The sequence below is a fragment of the Lissotriton vulgaris genome, chromosome 8, assembly GCF_964263255.1.
Source record: "Lissotriton vulgaris chromosome 8, aLisVul1.2, whole genome shotgun sequence".
In the NCBI taxonomy this organism is placed as follows: Eukaryota; Metazoa; Chordata; class Amphibia; order Caudata; family Salamandridae; genus Lissotriton; species Lissotriton vulgaris.
In genome coordinates, this window is record NC_141696.1 from 1570064164 (window position 1) to 1570078177 (window position 14014).

General features: G+C 48.9%; 1 protein-coding gene across 1 annotated transcript in view; it reads left to right on the forward strand.

The window, feature by feature from the left end:
- The window catches only part of PLA1A (phospholipase A1 member A), a 152291-nt gene that overhangs the window by 108704 nt on the left and 29573 nt on the right, over positions 1 to 14014 (forward strand). Inside the window, exons 9-10 of the mRNA XM_086935846.1 lie at positions 2983 to 3072; positions 7284 to 7392. Coding sequence (XP_086791972.1) covers positions 2983 to 3072; positions 7284 to 7392 — 199 coding nt within the window. The remainder of the gene's footprint in view (positions 1 to 2982; positions 3073 to 7283; positions 7393 to 14014) is intronic.

A 14014-nucleotide genomic window follows, 5' to 3' on the forward strand; every position in this document is an offset into this window, starting at 1 on the left:
TCTGATGGACATCGCTGTATTGGAGAGGAGTATGGCCGGGGGATTTTCTTTGTTCATCTGCTGTAAGTGAAACTCAGTTTCTTAAGCACTGTCGATTACCATCGAAGAAAAAAGGCTTTTGGCATCCTGTAATCTGCCACCGAACTACAAACCACTGGGAGACTTCCAGCCTGACTATCCCTTCAGTCACAGACTAGTATAAGACAGGATGGTTGGGCAGGGGCATGTTAAATGTAGAACAGTCTAATTAGGGACGGCCATTTTGTTCCTATGATTTTCATGGGAACAGTCCAGCCTGAACTGCCAAGATAGGTCCTCCCTGAACCTGAAAACAAACAACCTTGTACCGGTTTCACCCTTGTTATGGGCATTTCAGACCGGTACAGCCTGGTTCCAGTAGAGCACCCTGAGGGCAGACGGTGCTACGGCTTTAATTTACTTGGGCAACATGATCTTTGTGGCTCAAGACCCAATGGAACTCAAGTTGAAACCTACTAAAGACTGATTATCCACCTGTAGCAGGAATTCGGGTTCATTACCAGTCAGAAAAAATAGAGGTCTCATCTTGACATGCCCAACAGAAGTTCTGAGATTTTAAGTGGACTTGGTGAAAACTCCTTTTCAGTGGACAACAAAGGATGGCCAGGGCATCGAGAGAGACCGGAGTTCTGCTCTCAGCAAGAGTGAACCATCATTGAGGTTGTTAACCCCATATTGTGGCCCTTTTGGCATCACTGATCCGGGCTCTTTTTCGTGGCCCGCTCCATTACAGGGCATTCCAGAGGCTGAAGATTTAACATCTCAGCAAAGGTTTATCTTGCTCAGATGCAATCAGTCTATGGAGAAAGCCAGAACAGAGGTGAGCTGGTGGCAGAAAGTCATGGAGAGCTGGAACGGCAGAGCCATCTTCAGGTCCCAGCCAGAAATCACAGAGACAGACGCTAGCTCATGGGGTTTGGGCATCAGAAACACATCTCTCTCCACAGGAGGGGGCTCGTCAATCAGAGAATTGAAGATGCACATCATCTGCCCGGAGCTTCTGGCGGGATTATTCTCCATCAGGGCCCTGTCACCTCCAAAGGCGATTTGCCCATCCGTAGGAGAACACAACAATCTCTCAGCATTTCATTAAATCAATGACTTTTGGCATTTCTGCAAGCAACATCGGTAGTTGGTGATGGCGAAATATCTGCCTGGACAGAAGAATGTAGTTAAAGACTGAATATCTGAGGGATGCCTGTGATTGGAAGAGGCGAGTGTGACGTTTCAGATTTTAATAAAGAACCATGATCAATCCACTAGTTTGCCTCTCTTCTGAACAAACATCTTCCCGCTTTTTTTGCTGGAGGCCAGACCTGGTGGTTCGAGCAATGAACGCTTTCTTGCACGATTAGGAAAGGAGTCCGTGTTATGCCTTTCTTCCATTCATGATGATCCCTTACACCGTAGACGAGGCAGCTGGGGCACCTGGTCCTGGTGACTCTGATTTGGAGAGCTGGATCCCAGTTGTTCTGGAAATGCCATGGGACTCCCCCTGTTGTGATGTTATGTTATGTTATGTTATGTTATGTTATGTTATGTTATGTTATGTTATGTTATGTTATGTTATGTTATGTTAAATAGGTCTTTTATAGCGCACGGCTACTCCAAGGAGTGTCCCGGCGCTTTATGTTTCATGACCTGAAAAAAAAACAGACAAAACATAACAGTGACAGTTAGAGAAAGAAAGGCTCCCTAAGTTCAGGAACTGGGACAGGAAATCCCTAGCGAGCAAAAAGCCATGTCTTTAGGCCCTTCCTGAACGCCAGCAAATTAGAAGTAGAGCGCAGGGTCACAGGTAGGGAGTTCCACAGCTGCGGAGTGATTCCTCACTCTCTGAAGAGTACGAGGATCCGAATGGGCCAGTTTCATCCACTAGCACTGGCCGGCCCACTACAGCTAATGGCATGGAAATTTTCAGTTGCCAAGATTTTTTAAAAAGTCTGTGTTTTACATTAAGCAAGCATGGTTCAGTGGCACCCATGAAGGATATTCTTCTTCCTGGAAGAGACTGACATGTTGGTTTATCTAACCAGGCGTGGATCCAGTGAAGGCAGATATGCACCTAGTTATAAGCTTACTGTCCAAGTTGGCTTCACATGGAGTGGAGAACAGGTCAGCACACAATTTTCAATCAGCTGTTTCGGCGGGTCGTGCCTCTATATTTATTAAGCCGGTAAGGGAACAGTGCTTGGTTTTAGGATTAGATTGTCAAATCTTCCTGCACCCTGGTATTCAGCTCCCTGGAGTGTGAGTGCGAGACTGAGGTTTCTTGGGAGATGCCCTGCCAATGACGATATGTGTCTCGAGAGCAGCTTTCAGCAAAGTTGACAGTCCTCTTATGCCTGATGAATCTCAATTGTGTGTGGTTTGTTGCCTCAATGACTTAGAAGAGGAGATTGTACCTGCAAAGCGAGCTATGGCTTCCTAACCTCAAGTATTGGGTCCTAGGTTGGAGGACATCATGACGGCGCAGATTGATCTTCAGATTCACTTTAAAATCATTATATTTCAACCCCATTGTTGACTTTGCCTTGTGATATGAAGACAGCGTTGCACAAAGATAATCTGAGCCTCCAGTCCCGACATAGATTAAACAATCTTCTTGCTGATGTGTCGAGAATATTCAATTTTAAGAAGGACGTAGAGGTGAGAATTATCTTACCTTGATTTTGGGTCATATATGTACATGATCATTATTGGTGTCAAAACATACGCAATGATTTTGCAATGCTATGTTACACTCTTTGTGGTAAGGGGTATCCTGACTTCATATGTGCATGCAGCTTATCAAAGACCTTCTTTATTATGGTAGCACCCCAAAAGGCAGGGAACCCCCAAACTGACTGGAATTGGGTCTTGGGGTTGAGGATCAGCCAGCACATCCCAAGAGACCTGCAGACTGGAATCTCTGGTCACCGCTGTCTCCTTCTCCTCTTGTAGGACTGATGGAGAGAGGTGGCGTCCCAGTCGGAGAGCTCCACAGCCAGGCCCAGGTGTTCCTGATGACGGGAACCACAGCACCGTACTGCGGTAGGTGGTTATGAAGAGGCGGGCCAAGAACGTCATCGCTTCTACTGTTTAGAATCATAATTAATGCATGATATAGCAACTCACAATTCCTTTACATACATTAGCATATCATATGTAACAAACGCTTTTCACGAACTTAATACTGCATGAACCTGTCACTCTGCTAAGCTTGTGTGACCAGAATCCCTGATTTGTGCCTCTGGCAGAGTGCCTCTCGGTGTGCACTCCTCTGCTTCAGATAACCATCTTCTGCTTAACATCTGGTGCTGCACCTCTGGACCACCAAATGAAGCTGGTGTGATTATGTACTGTCCACACCAGATGCTCCTTCTGTAGATTTTACAGTATGTCTGCTGAGCCCAGAGATAGAACAGACTGCCTTCGACATGGCCCTGTGCCAGGGTGCCACATTCGCTTGCACAGTAACTCTTGGGCAATGACGCGTTACAATGTCCGTTCTTGCACCTTTTCACATGTAGCCTGGCCTTTTTAATGTATAACTTTGCCACTAGTTTTTTAAGGAAAACATATCTTACATTGAACTCCAGTGATAGGTGGACGTACACCCCCCACCCCCTTTTGAATCATTAGTCTCAGGAATGCCCTGTTTCTGCTCCTCCTGGAGAATGCCTGTCGCATGTAATCCCCCTTCGGTCATATGATGCAGTCTTCGTCCAACCCATTTCAGAAGATACCACTGCCCCATTGATAGAACATTTTGGGGTGTCCTTCCTTCACTTCACTATCACCATCACTTAGGGTTCTGCACCCTACCACTGATGCCATTTTGCGAAGTCAGCCCTACTCACCAACTATGCCATTTAGGTAAATGCAACATTCTGTCCATGATAATCAATTTTGGAGAAGTCCATCTATTGACTGTTGCAACGGCTCATTTGGAGAGTTTGTTTATTGTACAACTGGGTGGCTGGACTTATAGGAATTTATGCCAAGCCACAATATTTTGGATTATGAGGTTATGCCAGTCAGCTGCCAAGCCACAATATTTTGGATTCTGAGGTTATGCCAGTCAGCTGCACATAAGTCACATGGACACCATGGCCCATATGTCCTGGAGGAAATGTGCCCTGAAACAAGGAGAGGGGGCTCTAAACACCAAAAGGATGGAGCTCCCGATAACCGTAAAGTTAATAAAGGCTTCCCTTTGGTCAAAGTCTATATCATGCCATTCATGCCTCGCAGGTACTTAATCAACCAACATATATCATTCTATATTCAGAATGTATTAAAGCCCTTATAAAAACCAAATTATATACATTTAAATTAATAAAAAACCTGTTGAATCATGCAATTTATATCATAGCAAAAATGTTAAAAACACTTTAAAAACATATAAATCCAGTGACATAGTTCTCATGGAATACAATATTCTTAAAGGAGAGTAAACGTAGACAATAAACTCTGTCATATACGCGTTAATTTTGGTCCATTATATACAGCAGGGGGCACGGGTCTTGTTCCCTGTCACTATTTGGCTGTTGCATTGTCCAAATTTAACAACCAAGTTGAGCGTTGACGCGTTTCAGTGGTATTTACTGAAACATTCCTGTATCTCAGCAAATCCCCTTCCGGTGGATACAAATACTGAATCTATTCCTTCCCAGGCACCTGTCTCTTCCAGTTTGGTTAGTTCATACATAATGTTTGTAATGTTAGCAGCATTACCATTAAGCTGGTTATCTATTTCTGGAATATAGAAGCAACATTCCAGCGCATGAAGGACCTCGCACACTCTTCCTTCTCAATCGGCAAATCCAACACCAGGGGATTCTGCATGATCACTGCTCCCAGAGCCAGCAACTCTGCATTAGTATCAGTTGGCGGTGATTCTGTCTGTTTAAGTCGACAGCTTTCTCATCTCAACGCCATTTAATGCAGCTTCTACTGTGCGTATGAATGCTCAAGATATCGCTAAGCATCTGCTTATACTCTTGCTTACTCCATTTTATGTAACAGTCAAGGGATACGTTTAACTCGCTGGTGTGGTAGATTGTAGGAAGGGCTAAAGCTGCATTACTACCTACCCAATTATGCAGTAACTGGACATAAGCTGATTCACCACATGCTTAATAGCTACCCTTGATACTCGCCTCTAATTATGCAAACGTTCTACCTTTCACTATGCAACCCTGTTCAAATTCTCTCCAACCCAATTTCTCAACAGCTTCATTCCCATCTTGCTTTCTAAGTACACAAAGTTCTCTTTTGAGCAAAATCAGTACTTAAACTTGGCTGTGGCTCCTCCACACTTTGCTTTCTCTGTCCAAAAATGTGCTCTGCATTAACCTTCTCTTCATCTAGTCTTATCCTTTCCTTCAGATCATCCACATAAACCCTCTCACATTTGCTAATGTTCAAGTTAAAATGAAATTATGAGCATGTTTAGTAGACCACAAATACAGATTTGCATTGGATACTATTGGTGCATCTTCTAATGGTTTGTCATAGTCAGGATAGAACAGTTTAATGGATTTAAAAAAATAAAACAGATTAAGGAAAACAGCACATGAAAGAGAATAGGACAAAGGCAGATGGAAATAGGCCATCCTCTCCCTGCATGAGTTTAAAATTTTCAGCTAACATTTGAAAGTAGACGGTATAACTATAAATACTCTCAGGAAGAGGACTGTGTGAACTCTTAACTTAGGGCACTGTTTGACTAACCACAAGACTAATCATTCAGTTTACAGGAAAACAAGAAACACGTCCACCTAGTAGAGGGCTATCTAACATCCAATCAACCACAGACATGGAAATGGCAACTGCAAAAACTACAAGTAGAATTTTGCAGTGTCGCTGCGCCTCATTGGTTGAAATCAGACCAAGCAAATAAGTTGTTGTTAGACCTGTCATAATTAGGATGGTCTTCCCCCAAACTTTATGGCTGCTTACCTCCTGTTTGTGCTGATTCTTTTTGTTGGCCTTAGGGCTCTGAGCACTTTACCACAGCTAAAGAGTGCTAAAGTGCATATGCTTTTCCCCTAAACATGGTAACATTGGTGTATATACAATGGGAATATTACGTTTACTTGTTAGTCCCTTGTAAAGTGGTATTCCATGTACCCAGGGCCTATATATGAAATGCTACTGGTGGGTCTGCAGCACTGATTGTGCCACCCTCACAAGTAGCCTTCCAAACATGTCCCAGTCCTGTCACTGCAGAGCCCGTGTGTGCAGTTTACTGCCACTTCGACTATGCATTTAAAACCCTCTGCCAACTCCCCTTTTATTGCACATGAGTCACCACCTAAGCTAGGCCCTAGGCAGCCCACAGGCACAGGGTGCTGTGCAAGTAAAAGGTGGGATATGTACTTTTAAGTTTTGTATGTCCTGGTAGTGAGAAGCATCCAAATACATTTTTCAGTACTAGGCCTACTCCTCTCATAGGTTAGTATTGGAAATTCCTTAATACACTTTTAAGCTGTAATTCCTGATTAGAGAGGTGTTGCTGTTTCATGTTTTATATCATTGCAATAGCAATGATAAATCCTCTTTACTAGTAAAGTTGAATTTAACATTACTATTTTAGAAATGTCACTTTTAGGAAGTGCTCTTTTCTCTGCTCTTACTGCTCTGAATGCCTGCAGCTTGTCTCCAATAGATGCCTGGGGAGGGGGACAGCTACACTATGTGCATTCTCTCTAAATATCTACAAACACACTTCATCGAGTTTGCTCTGTAGGTGACTGCGAACTCTCAGTTTGATTTTCCATTTCTTCAGATGCCGCTGAGACTTCAAACTTAGGTGGACTTCAGAAGTTGGTAAATGTTGTCACACTTCTTCCTAATCTTTTTACCCTTTTGGTATATGATGCGCATATCCAGTTCGGCAGGACAGCATACTTGACAGCAGTGTTGGTGACCAGTTCTGGCCACCCTGATGTGATAATCCTGTAGGATGTGATGGTACAGAGGCAGGCAAGGGGTCTGAGGAACATGGTCATGTTCAGTCCTTCTAGGGGGCTGCCACTGACATATACAGAGAAGGGATTTGCGTTAGGATCTGGGTTAGACATAAGATCCTTTATGTAGCTGTGTTAGGGCTGGGGCGGCTACAAGACACACGAGGACATCACTCTCTGGAGTCAGAAGTAGAGTTCACCAAGGAAGCAGTGAATTAATGGACCCTGGTTAAGGGAAGGTTTATGATGTTGCCTTTGTGCATGACTGTGTCTCTTTCCTCCTGACAGTGTTTCACAGTGTGGTGGACATTCAGCTGCACAGTCCCAGGAGTACCAGCACCATCATCGAAGTTTCATTCATCGGCGAGAACAGCAGATCAGCCATACAGGTCAAAATGTGAGTTTCAACAGCTGATCCACACGTGTCCTTCTTTGAAATGCACCTGTCCTCAAACTTCTTAACACATCCTCCCCGACTCTATCCCAGAGCTGCCCCATTATGTACTGAGCTATGCACCATCTCTCTGCCACTCTACCAAACAGCTGATCCCTCTAAATCTCTGCCCACTAGCCCCCCTTTTACCTTCCTGTACGCCTTTCTTTCCTCTTATTTTGCTCCCCATCTTTATCAGCCCAATGCTTTGTATCTCTCTCATCTTACATCCTCAGCCATCGCTCACTTGTTCATCAGTCCTTGCTTTCCTGCCTGTGGGGGTCCTGCCCCATCCTTTACTTCTCTATGTATCATCTGTCTGTAATCCTGCCCCATTGTATACTGTTAAAAAGTACCTGTTGCATCCACCCACAGTGGCACCCCTTAGACCCTGTGTTACCTCAACAGAGTGATGGCCCAATCTTTAAGGCCCAATTTCAAGAACTTCTAGAGCAGGCTCAAGCCGCTAGATTAAGTATTGACAGGGAAGATCAGGTGCATGACGACAATTGGTACAGAATAATCTCTCAACGGAGAGGTAGAATGTAGAAAAACATCATCTCCAAAGCTTTATTCAGGAAATGAGCATGAATCGCCTTTACAATCACAAGCTCAACAGCCCCACTGTGGCCCTCACCTGTTAAAATGGATAGAAGGCACTTTTAAAGGGTAAGTTGAGGCTAGTCCCACCCACTGAATATATATGTTACTATGAAGGGTTTATCACTCTAGACACAGACATAGAACCTGATTTAGAGCTTGCTGGGACTACCGTCGTCTTGCCGTTGTGGCGGTTCTAAGTACTTGGTCAAGCTGACAGCCGTCCATCCGCCCGCCATATTTAGATGTTGAAGCAAAAGACTAGTTCCTGCCACCGACACAGTCTACTCAGCTGGCTAACGGTGCTCTGTTCAGCAGTCATGGTTTGCGCAGAGCCGATATAGGCACATTGTAATCGGGATGGTGGTATTGTCCTACCCCTAGAACAATGCCTTCTTTTCCTTTGATGACCCGACATGACGTCGCTACCTTCTTCTTGTCAATGCTCATACTTTTTCTTCATTCTTTTCATCCGGGTCTTTCTTCTCTGACTACTTCTTTGGTCATCTTCACTCTGACCTCTTCTTAGGTCACTACCTCTTTGATCTCTTCTCAGGTCACTGCTTTTCTGACCTCTTCTAAGGCCACCGCTTTTTTGACCTCTTCTCAGGTCACCACTTTTCTGACCTTTTCTCAGGTCACCACTTTTCGGACCTCTTCTAAGGGCACCACTTTTCTGACAACTTCTCAGGTCGCTGGTTCTCAGGATGAGTCACGCCGTGTGACCAACTCGCTTCCTCGCTTTAGCCTGTACCGCCCGCGTCTGGGGTACATCTTCTGCTGCCGGTGGTTGTTTGGTGGATGCGCGGGACGGTGGCGAGGGCGAGGTCAGCGGAGCCGAGCTGGCGTTTGGGGGTGTAGAAGGTGAGTCGCTTGTTGAGGTACGCTGGTCCGGCTTCGTGGAGTGCTTTGTGGGTGAGGAGCTTGAAGGTGATCCTCTTGTTGATGGGGAGCCAGTGCAGGTCCCTCAGGTGGGCGGTGATGTGGCTGTGGCGGGGAATGTCGAAGATTAGGCGTGCGGAGGCGTTCTGTATGCGTTGGAGTCTGTTGTGGAGTTTGGCCGTGGTTCCTGCGTAGAGGGCGTTTCCGTAGTCCAGCCTGCTGGTGACGAGGGCCTGAGTGACCGTTCTTCTGGTTCTGGTGGGGATCCATCTGTAGACCTTGCGAAGCATAAGAAGTGTGTTAAAGCAGGAGGAAGAGAGGGCATTGACTTGTTGGGTCATTGACAGCGAAGAGTCCAGGACGAACCCCAGGTTGCGTGCGTGGTCAGTGGGTGTCAGTGCAGTTCCCAGCGAGGCCGGCCACCACGAGTCATCCCAAGCGTAGGGGGTGGAGCCGAGGATGATGACCTCTGTCTTGTCTGAGTTCAGTTTCAGGTGACTGCGCTTCATCCACTCGGCAACGGCCTTCAATCCTTTCGTGGAAGTTGGTTTTGGCTGTGGCGGGGTGTTTGATGAAGGAGAGGATCAGCTGGGTGTCCTCAGCGTATGAGACTATGTTGAGGTCGTGTGATCAGACGATGTTGGTGAGCGGTGTCATGCAGACGTTGAAGAGGGTCAGGCTGAGGGATGATCCTTGGGATACGCCGCAGGTGATCTTGGTGGCTTGGATCGGAAAGGAGGGAGGCAGACTCTCTGGGTTCTGTTGGTGAGGAAGGAGGTGATCCAGTCCAGGGCTTTTTTGAAGATCCCCGTGTTGTAGAGGCGTGTGCAAACGAAGGGTGTGGTGGCAGACAGTGTAGAAGGTGGCCGAGAGTTCCAGGAGGATGAGGGCCGCAGTCTTGCTGGTGTCCAGCAGGGTCCTGATGTCATCGGTGGCGGCGATGAGGGCGGTTTTGATGTTGTAGTTGCCGCGGAATCCGGATTGGGATGAGTACAAGGTGTTGTTCTCTTCGAGGAATTGGGTCAGTTGTCTTTTGACGATCTTCTCGATGACTTTCGCTGGGAACGGAAGAAGGGAGATGGGCCGGAAGATTTTGAGGTCCTTTGGGTCTGCCGTGGGTTTCTTGAGTAGGGCATTGATCTCTGCATGTTTCCAGATCTCCGGGAATATGGCGGGCTCAAATGAGCTGTTGAAGATCTTACGGAGTTGGGGTGCGATGATGGAGCTCGCTTTGTTGAAGATGTGATGGGGGCAGGGGTCTGATGGTGAGCCGGAGTGGATGGTGTTCATGGTTTTGATGGTGTCTTCGTCGTTGATGTGGCTCCAGGAGGTCAGATGGCCGGTGTGACTGGAGGGCGGGGAGTCTGGGGTGTCAGCGGCTGTTGGAGAGGACTCGGAGTTGAAGCTGTCATGGATGTCTGCGATCTTGCGGTGGAAGAAGGTTGCTAGAGAGTCGCAGAGGTCTTGTGATGACGGGCTGTCGTTGGAGCTGGGGTTGGCGAGTTCCTTCACGATGTTGAAGAGCTCTTTGCTGTTGTGTGCGTTGCTGTCGAAGCGTACCTTGAAGGAGGCCCTTTAAGCCGATCGAATGAGTCGGTGGTGCCTGCGGCTGGCGTTCTTGAAGGCTGCATGGTTGTCCGATGTTTGCTCGTTGCGCCATTTCTTCTCTAGTCTTCGGCGGGTCTGCTTGGATGTCTGGAGGTTAGCGGTGAACCAAATGGCTATTCTTTCGGTGCATCTGTTTGAGGGTTTCTTGACCAGGGTGAGAGTGTTCGCGCAGTCGTCGATCCATTGCCTGAGGTTGCGGGCGGCTTTGTTGGTGTCCGTATGGTCGATTGGTGGATCTCGGGCGGGGGAGGTGATTAGCTGGTCTTCGCTGCCCTTGTTCCAGCTGCGGTGGGGGATTCTTTGCTAGTGGTTGTGTGCGGTGGTTTTCATATAGGGGTAGTGGATGCAGTGGTGGTGGGTTCAGTGTAGTTCGGTGGTGTGGCTGACGGAGACGTTGCTGCTGGGGGAGAAAATGGGGTCGAGTGTATGTCCGACAGAGTGGGTGGGTGTCGTGACGAGTTGTTTGAGGCCGAGGTTGGCAAGGTTGTCCAGTAGTGTGGTGGAGTTGCTGTCTTTGGTGTTCTCGAGGTGGAAGTTCAGGTCTCCGAGGAGGATGTAGTCTGTGAAGGCCAGAGCGTGGGAGCTGACGGCGTCTGTGATGGAGTCGATAAACTGTGACCGAGGTCCAGGGGGTCTGTACACGAGGGTTCCTCTGAGGGTGGTGTTGGGATCGATGTGGATCTGAAATTGCAGGTGTTTGCCGGTGCTGAGGGTGTCATTGGTGTTGGTTGAGATTCTGAGGGTATTTCTGTGGATGATGGCGATTCCTCCTCCCGGTCTGGTGGTGAGGTCCCTGAGGGTGATATTGTAGCCATCCTGGCAACATTGTGTGCCGATGAGGTGTTCATCCATCAGGAAAGCGGCGTCCTGGGAGACTGAGTCGAGCAGGTCCCAGAGTTCGATGGCGTGCCTGTGGACGGAGCGGGTGTTGAGCAGTATGCATATGAGATGGTTGTTACCTGCCTTGGTGGGGGGTGCTGGTGTACGCTGGCTGGAGAAGTGCAGTATTGGTAGGTGAATGGTCCGTGGGTGTGCTTCGGGTGGCCTGGAAGCAGGCGGTGGACCAACCATCATTAAGTGCGTGGAGGAGATTGGTGTCGTAGCTGCGTCTGGCATCATGGTGCTCGTGGGTCCTGGCGCTGGTCGCGGTTCAGTCGCAGACGGGCGCAGACAGGCTTGTCTTTGGCACGACCGCACAGCGGTCGCCATTAAGTAGGGGAAGGGGGTGGGACCAGAGGTAGGTAGGCGGTAGTGGGGATTGTGTCGGGGGGAAGGTCCGCGGGGCAGCAGCGGCGGTAAGACAACAACGAACGAAAAACTGAGCTGAAGGAACAATAATACAGAATACAGAAAAAAAATGCACAGTGACAGGCTAAGATACAATAGGGTAGACCTGTAACCAGCAGGCGAGGGGAAGTAAAAAGGCACACGGGGCGCAGCGGGCTAACGGGACACCAACAGCGGATGGGATGGCTGCTGGCGTGAACCTTGCTTCAGGGGAGGCTCTGCACTGAAGCGGAGCTGCGATGTGGCGTAGCTGCTGGGGAGAGTGGCCTAGACGGAGGTCCACCACCTCCTCTCGCCGGCAGTGCCTCGTTAACTTCGCTGGTGGTGGGCCTCACTGCATGCCAGCACCCGCCCAGCCCTGCCCCTTCTTCACCAGCTTCCACAGGAGTGCAGGCCGTGTGCCAGGCCTTTCCTCCGTTGCCGGACACACTTCCGTCCAGACACTATTTCTGCAACACGTGGTGGAATCAAGCCTTCCTGATAGTGGCAATTCCACACCATTGTCCATTTAGGTTGGACACGGCCCGGGCGCTGTCTCTTCTCTCTACTCCACCCCACCTCCGCAGCCTCGCCTTTCACATGCTGCGCAGGGTGGGGAGGGGTTAGCGCTTCTCCCGGAGACTGCTTACTTCATTCTGGGCATTGGGCAGAGTATATCTTCCTCGTGGCGATGGAGGAGTGGACAGCTACTCCACTCTCCGTCCTTCCGCATTAGGCTGTTTTCGCTGCCCCCGATGGTCCGCCTTCAGGGCTCACCTTACGTCTGATCTTGGCTCCAGCCTCTCTCACCTCGTGGCAGTCAACAGTGGCAGCCGCCATCTTGGCAGTCCGGCTCGCTCGCCTTGCACCTCTGCCATCACTGGCATGCTTCATTCCGGATGGCTCAGCAGCAGGTTCTTCGATGTGCGGTGGGCTCCCTGCGCCTCACCTTCACCCTGGGGCTCTTCACACGCTCCGCGTGCACTCCGGTTATTTTCACCTACTGCAGGGGGTGCCCTCGACATGGGCAGCACACATTCCCCCTTTAACCACCTAACGAGGCGGCTGTACAGGCTCGTTGCCAATGTAATGGTGCAGGGCCTTAGGCCCTTATGCACGCTAATGACTGGACACAGACACAGGTAGATAGATGGTAGAGCGGGCCCAGGGCACGTGCGCCCGGACCCTTTTATTGGCAGGGTCACATGTCCAGTGACACCTGTGCTGGATGGGTGTGGGGTGGTGTGTGACCAGCCCTCGGGGAGTGGCTGGTGCTAAAACAACTAGACCAGTGATCAGCAGATCGCGACACTAATGATGGCACATGGTGGGTGTGTACTGGACCTAGCCCAGGGCACGTGCGCTCGGCCCCTTTTTATTTGCAGGGTCACCTGACCGGTGCCGCCTGTGATGGGTGGGTGTAAGATGTGGGGTACAAACAGCAGAACACTAGAACGTGTCCATCAGGACACTACAAGCAATTCTGTGCCTTAGCACTTCTTCTACCCAGCACTTACCTCAGTACTTCCTGTACCACAGCATTTCTGTACCTCAGCACTTCCTGTACCTCAGCACTTCCTGTACTGCATTACTTCTGTTCTTTAGCACTTCCTATACCTCAACACTTCCTGAACCTCAGCACTTCCTGTACCTCAGCACTTCGGTACCTCAGCACTTCCTATACCTCAGCACTTCCTGTACCTCAGCACTTCGGCACCTCAGCACTTCGGCACCTCAGCACTTCCTGTACCTCAGCACTTCCTGTACCTCAGCACTTCCTGTACCTCAGCACTTCCTGTACCTCAGCACTTCCTGTAACATCATCACTTTTGTGCCTTATCACTTCCTGTACAGCAGCACTTTCTGTGCCTCAGCATTTTCTGTGCCTCAGCACTTTCTGTGCCTCAGCACTTTCTGTGCCTCAGCACTTCCTGTGCCTCAGCACTTCCTGTACCTCAGCACTTCCTGTGCCTCAGCACTTCCTGTGCCTTAGCACTTCCTGTACCTCAGCACTTCCTGTAACATCATCACTTTTGTGCCTTATCACTTCCTGTACAGCAGCACTTTCTGTGCCTCAGCATTTTCTGTGCCTCAGCACTTTCTGTGCCTCAGCACTTCCTGTGCCTCAGCACTTCCTGTACCTCAGCACTTCCTGTGCCTCAGCACTTCCTGTGCCTTAGCACTTCCTGTACCTCAGCACTTCCTGTACCTCAGCACTTCCTGTACCTGA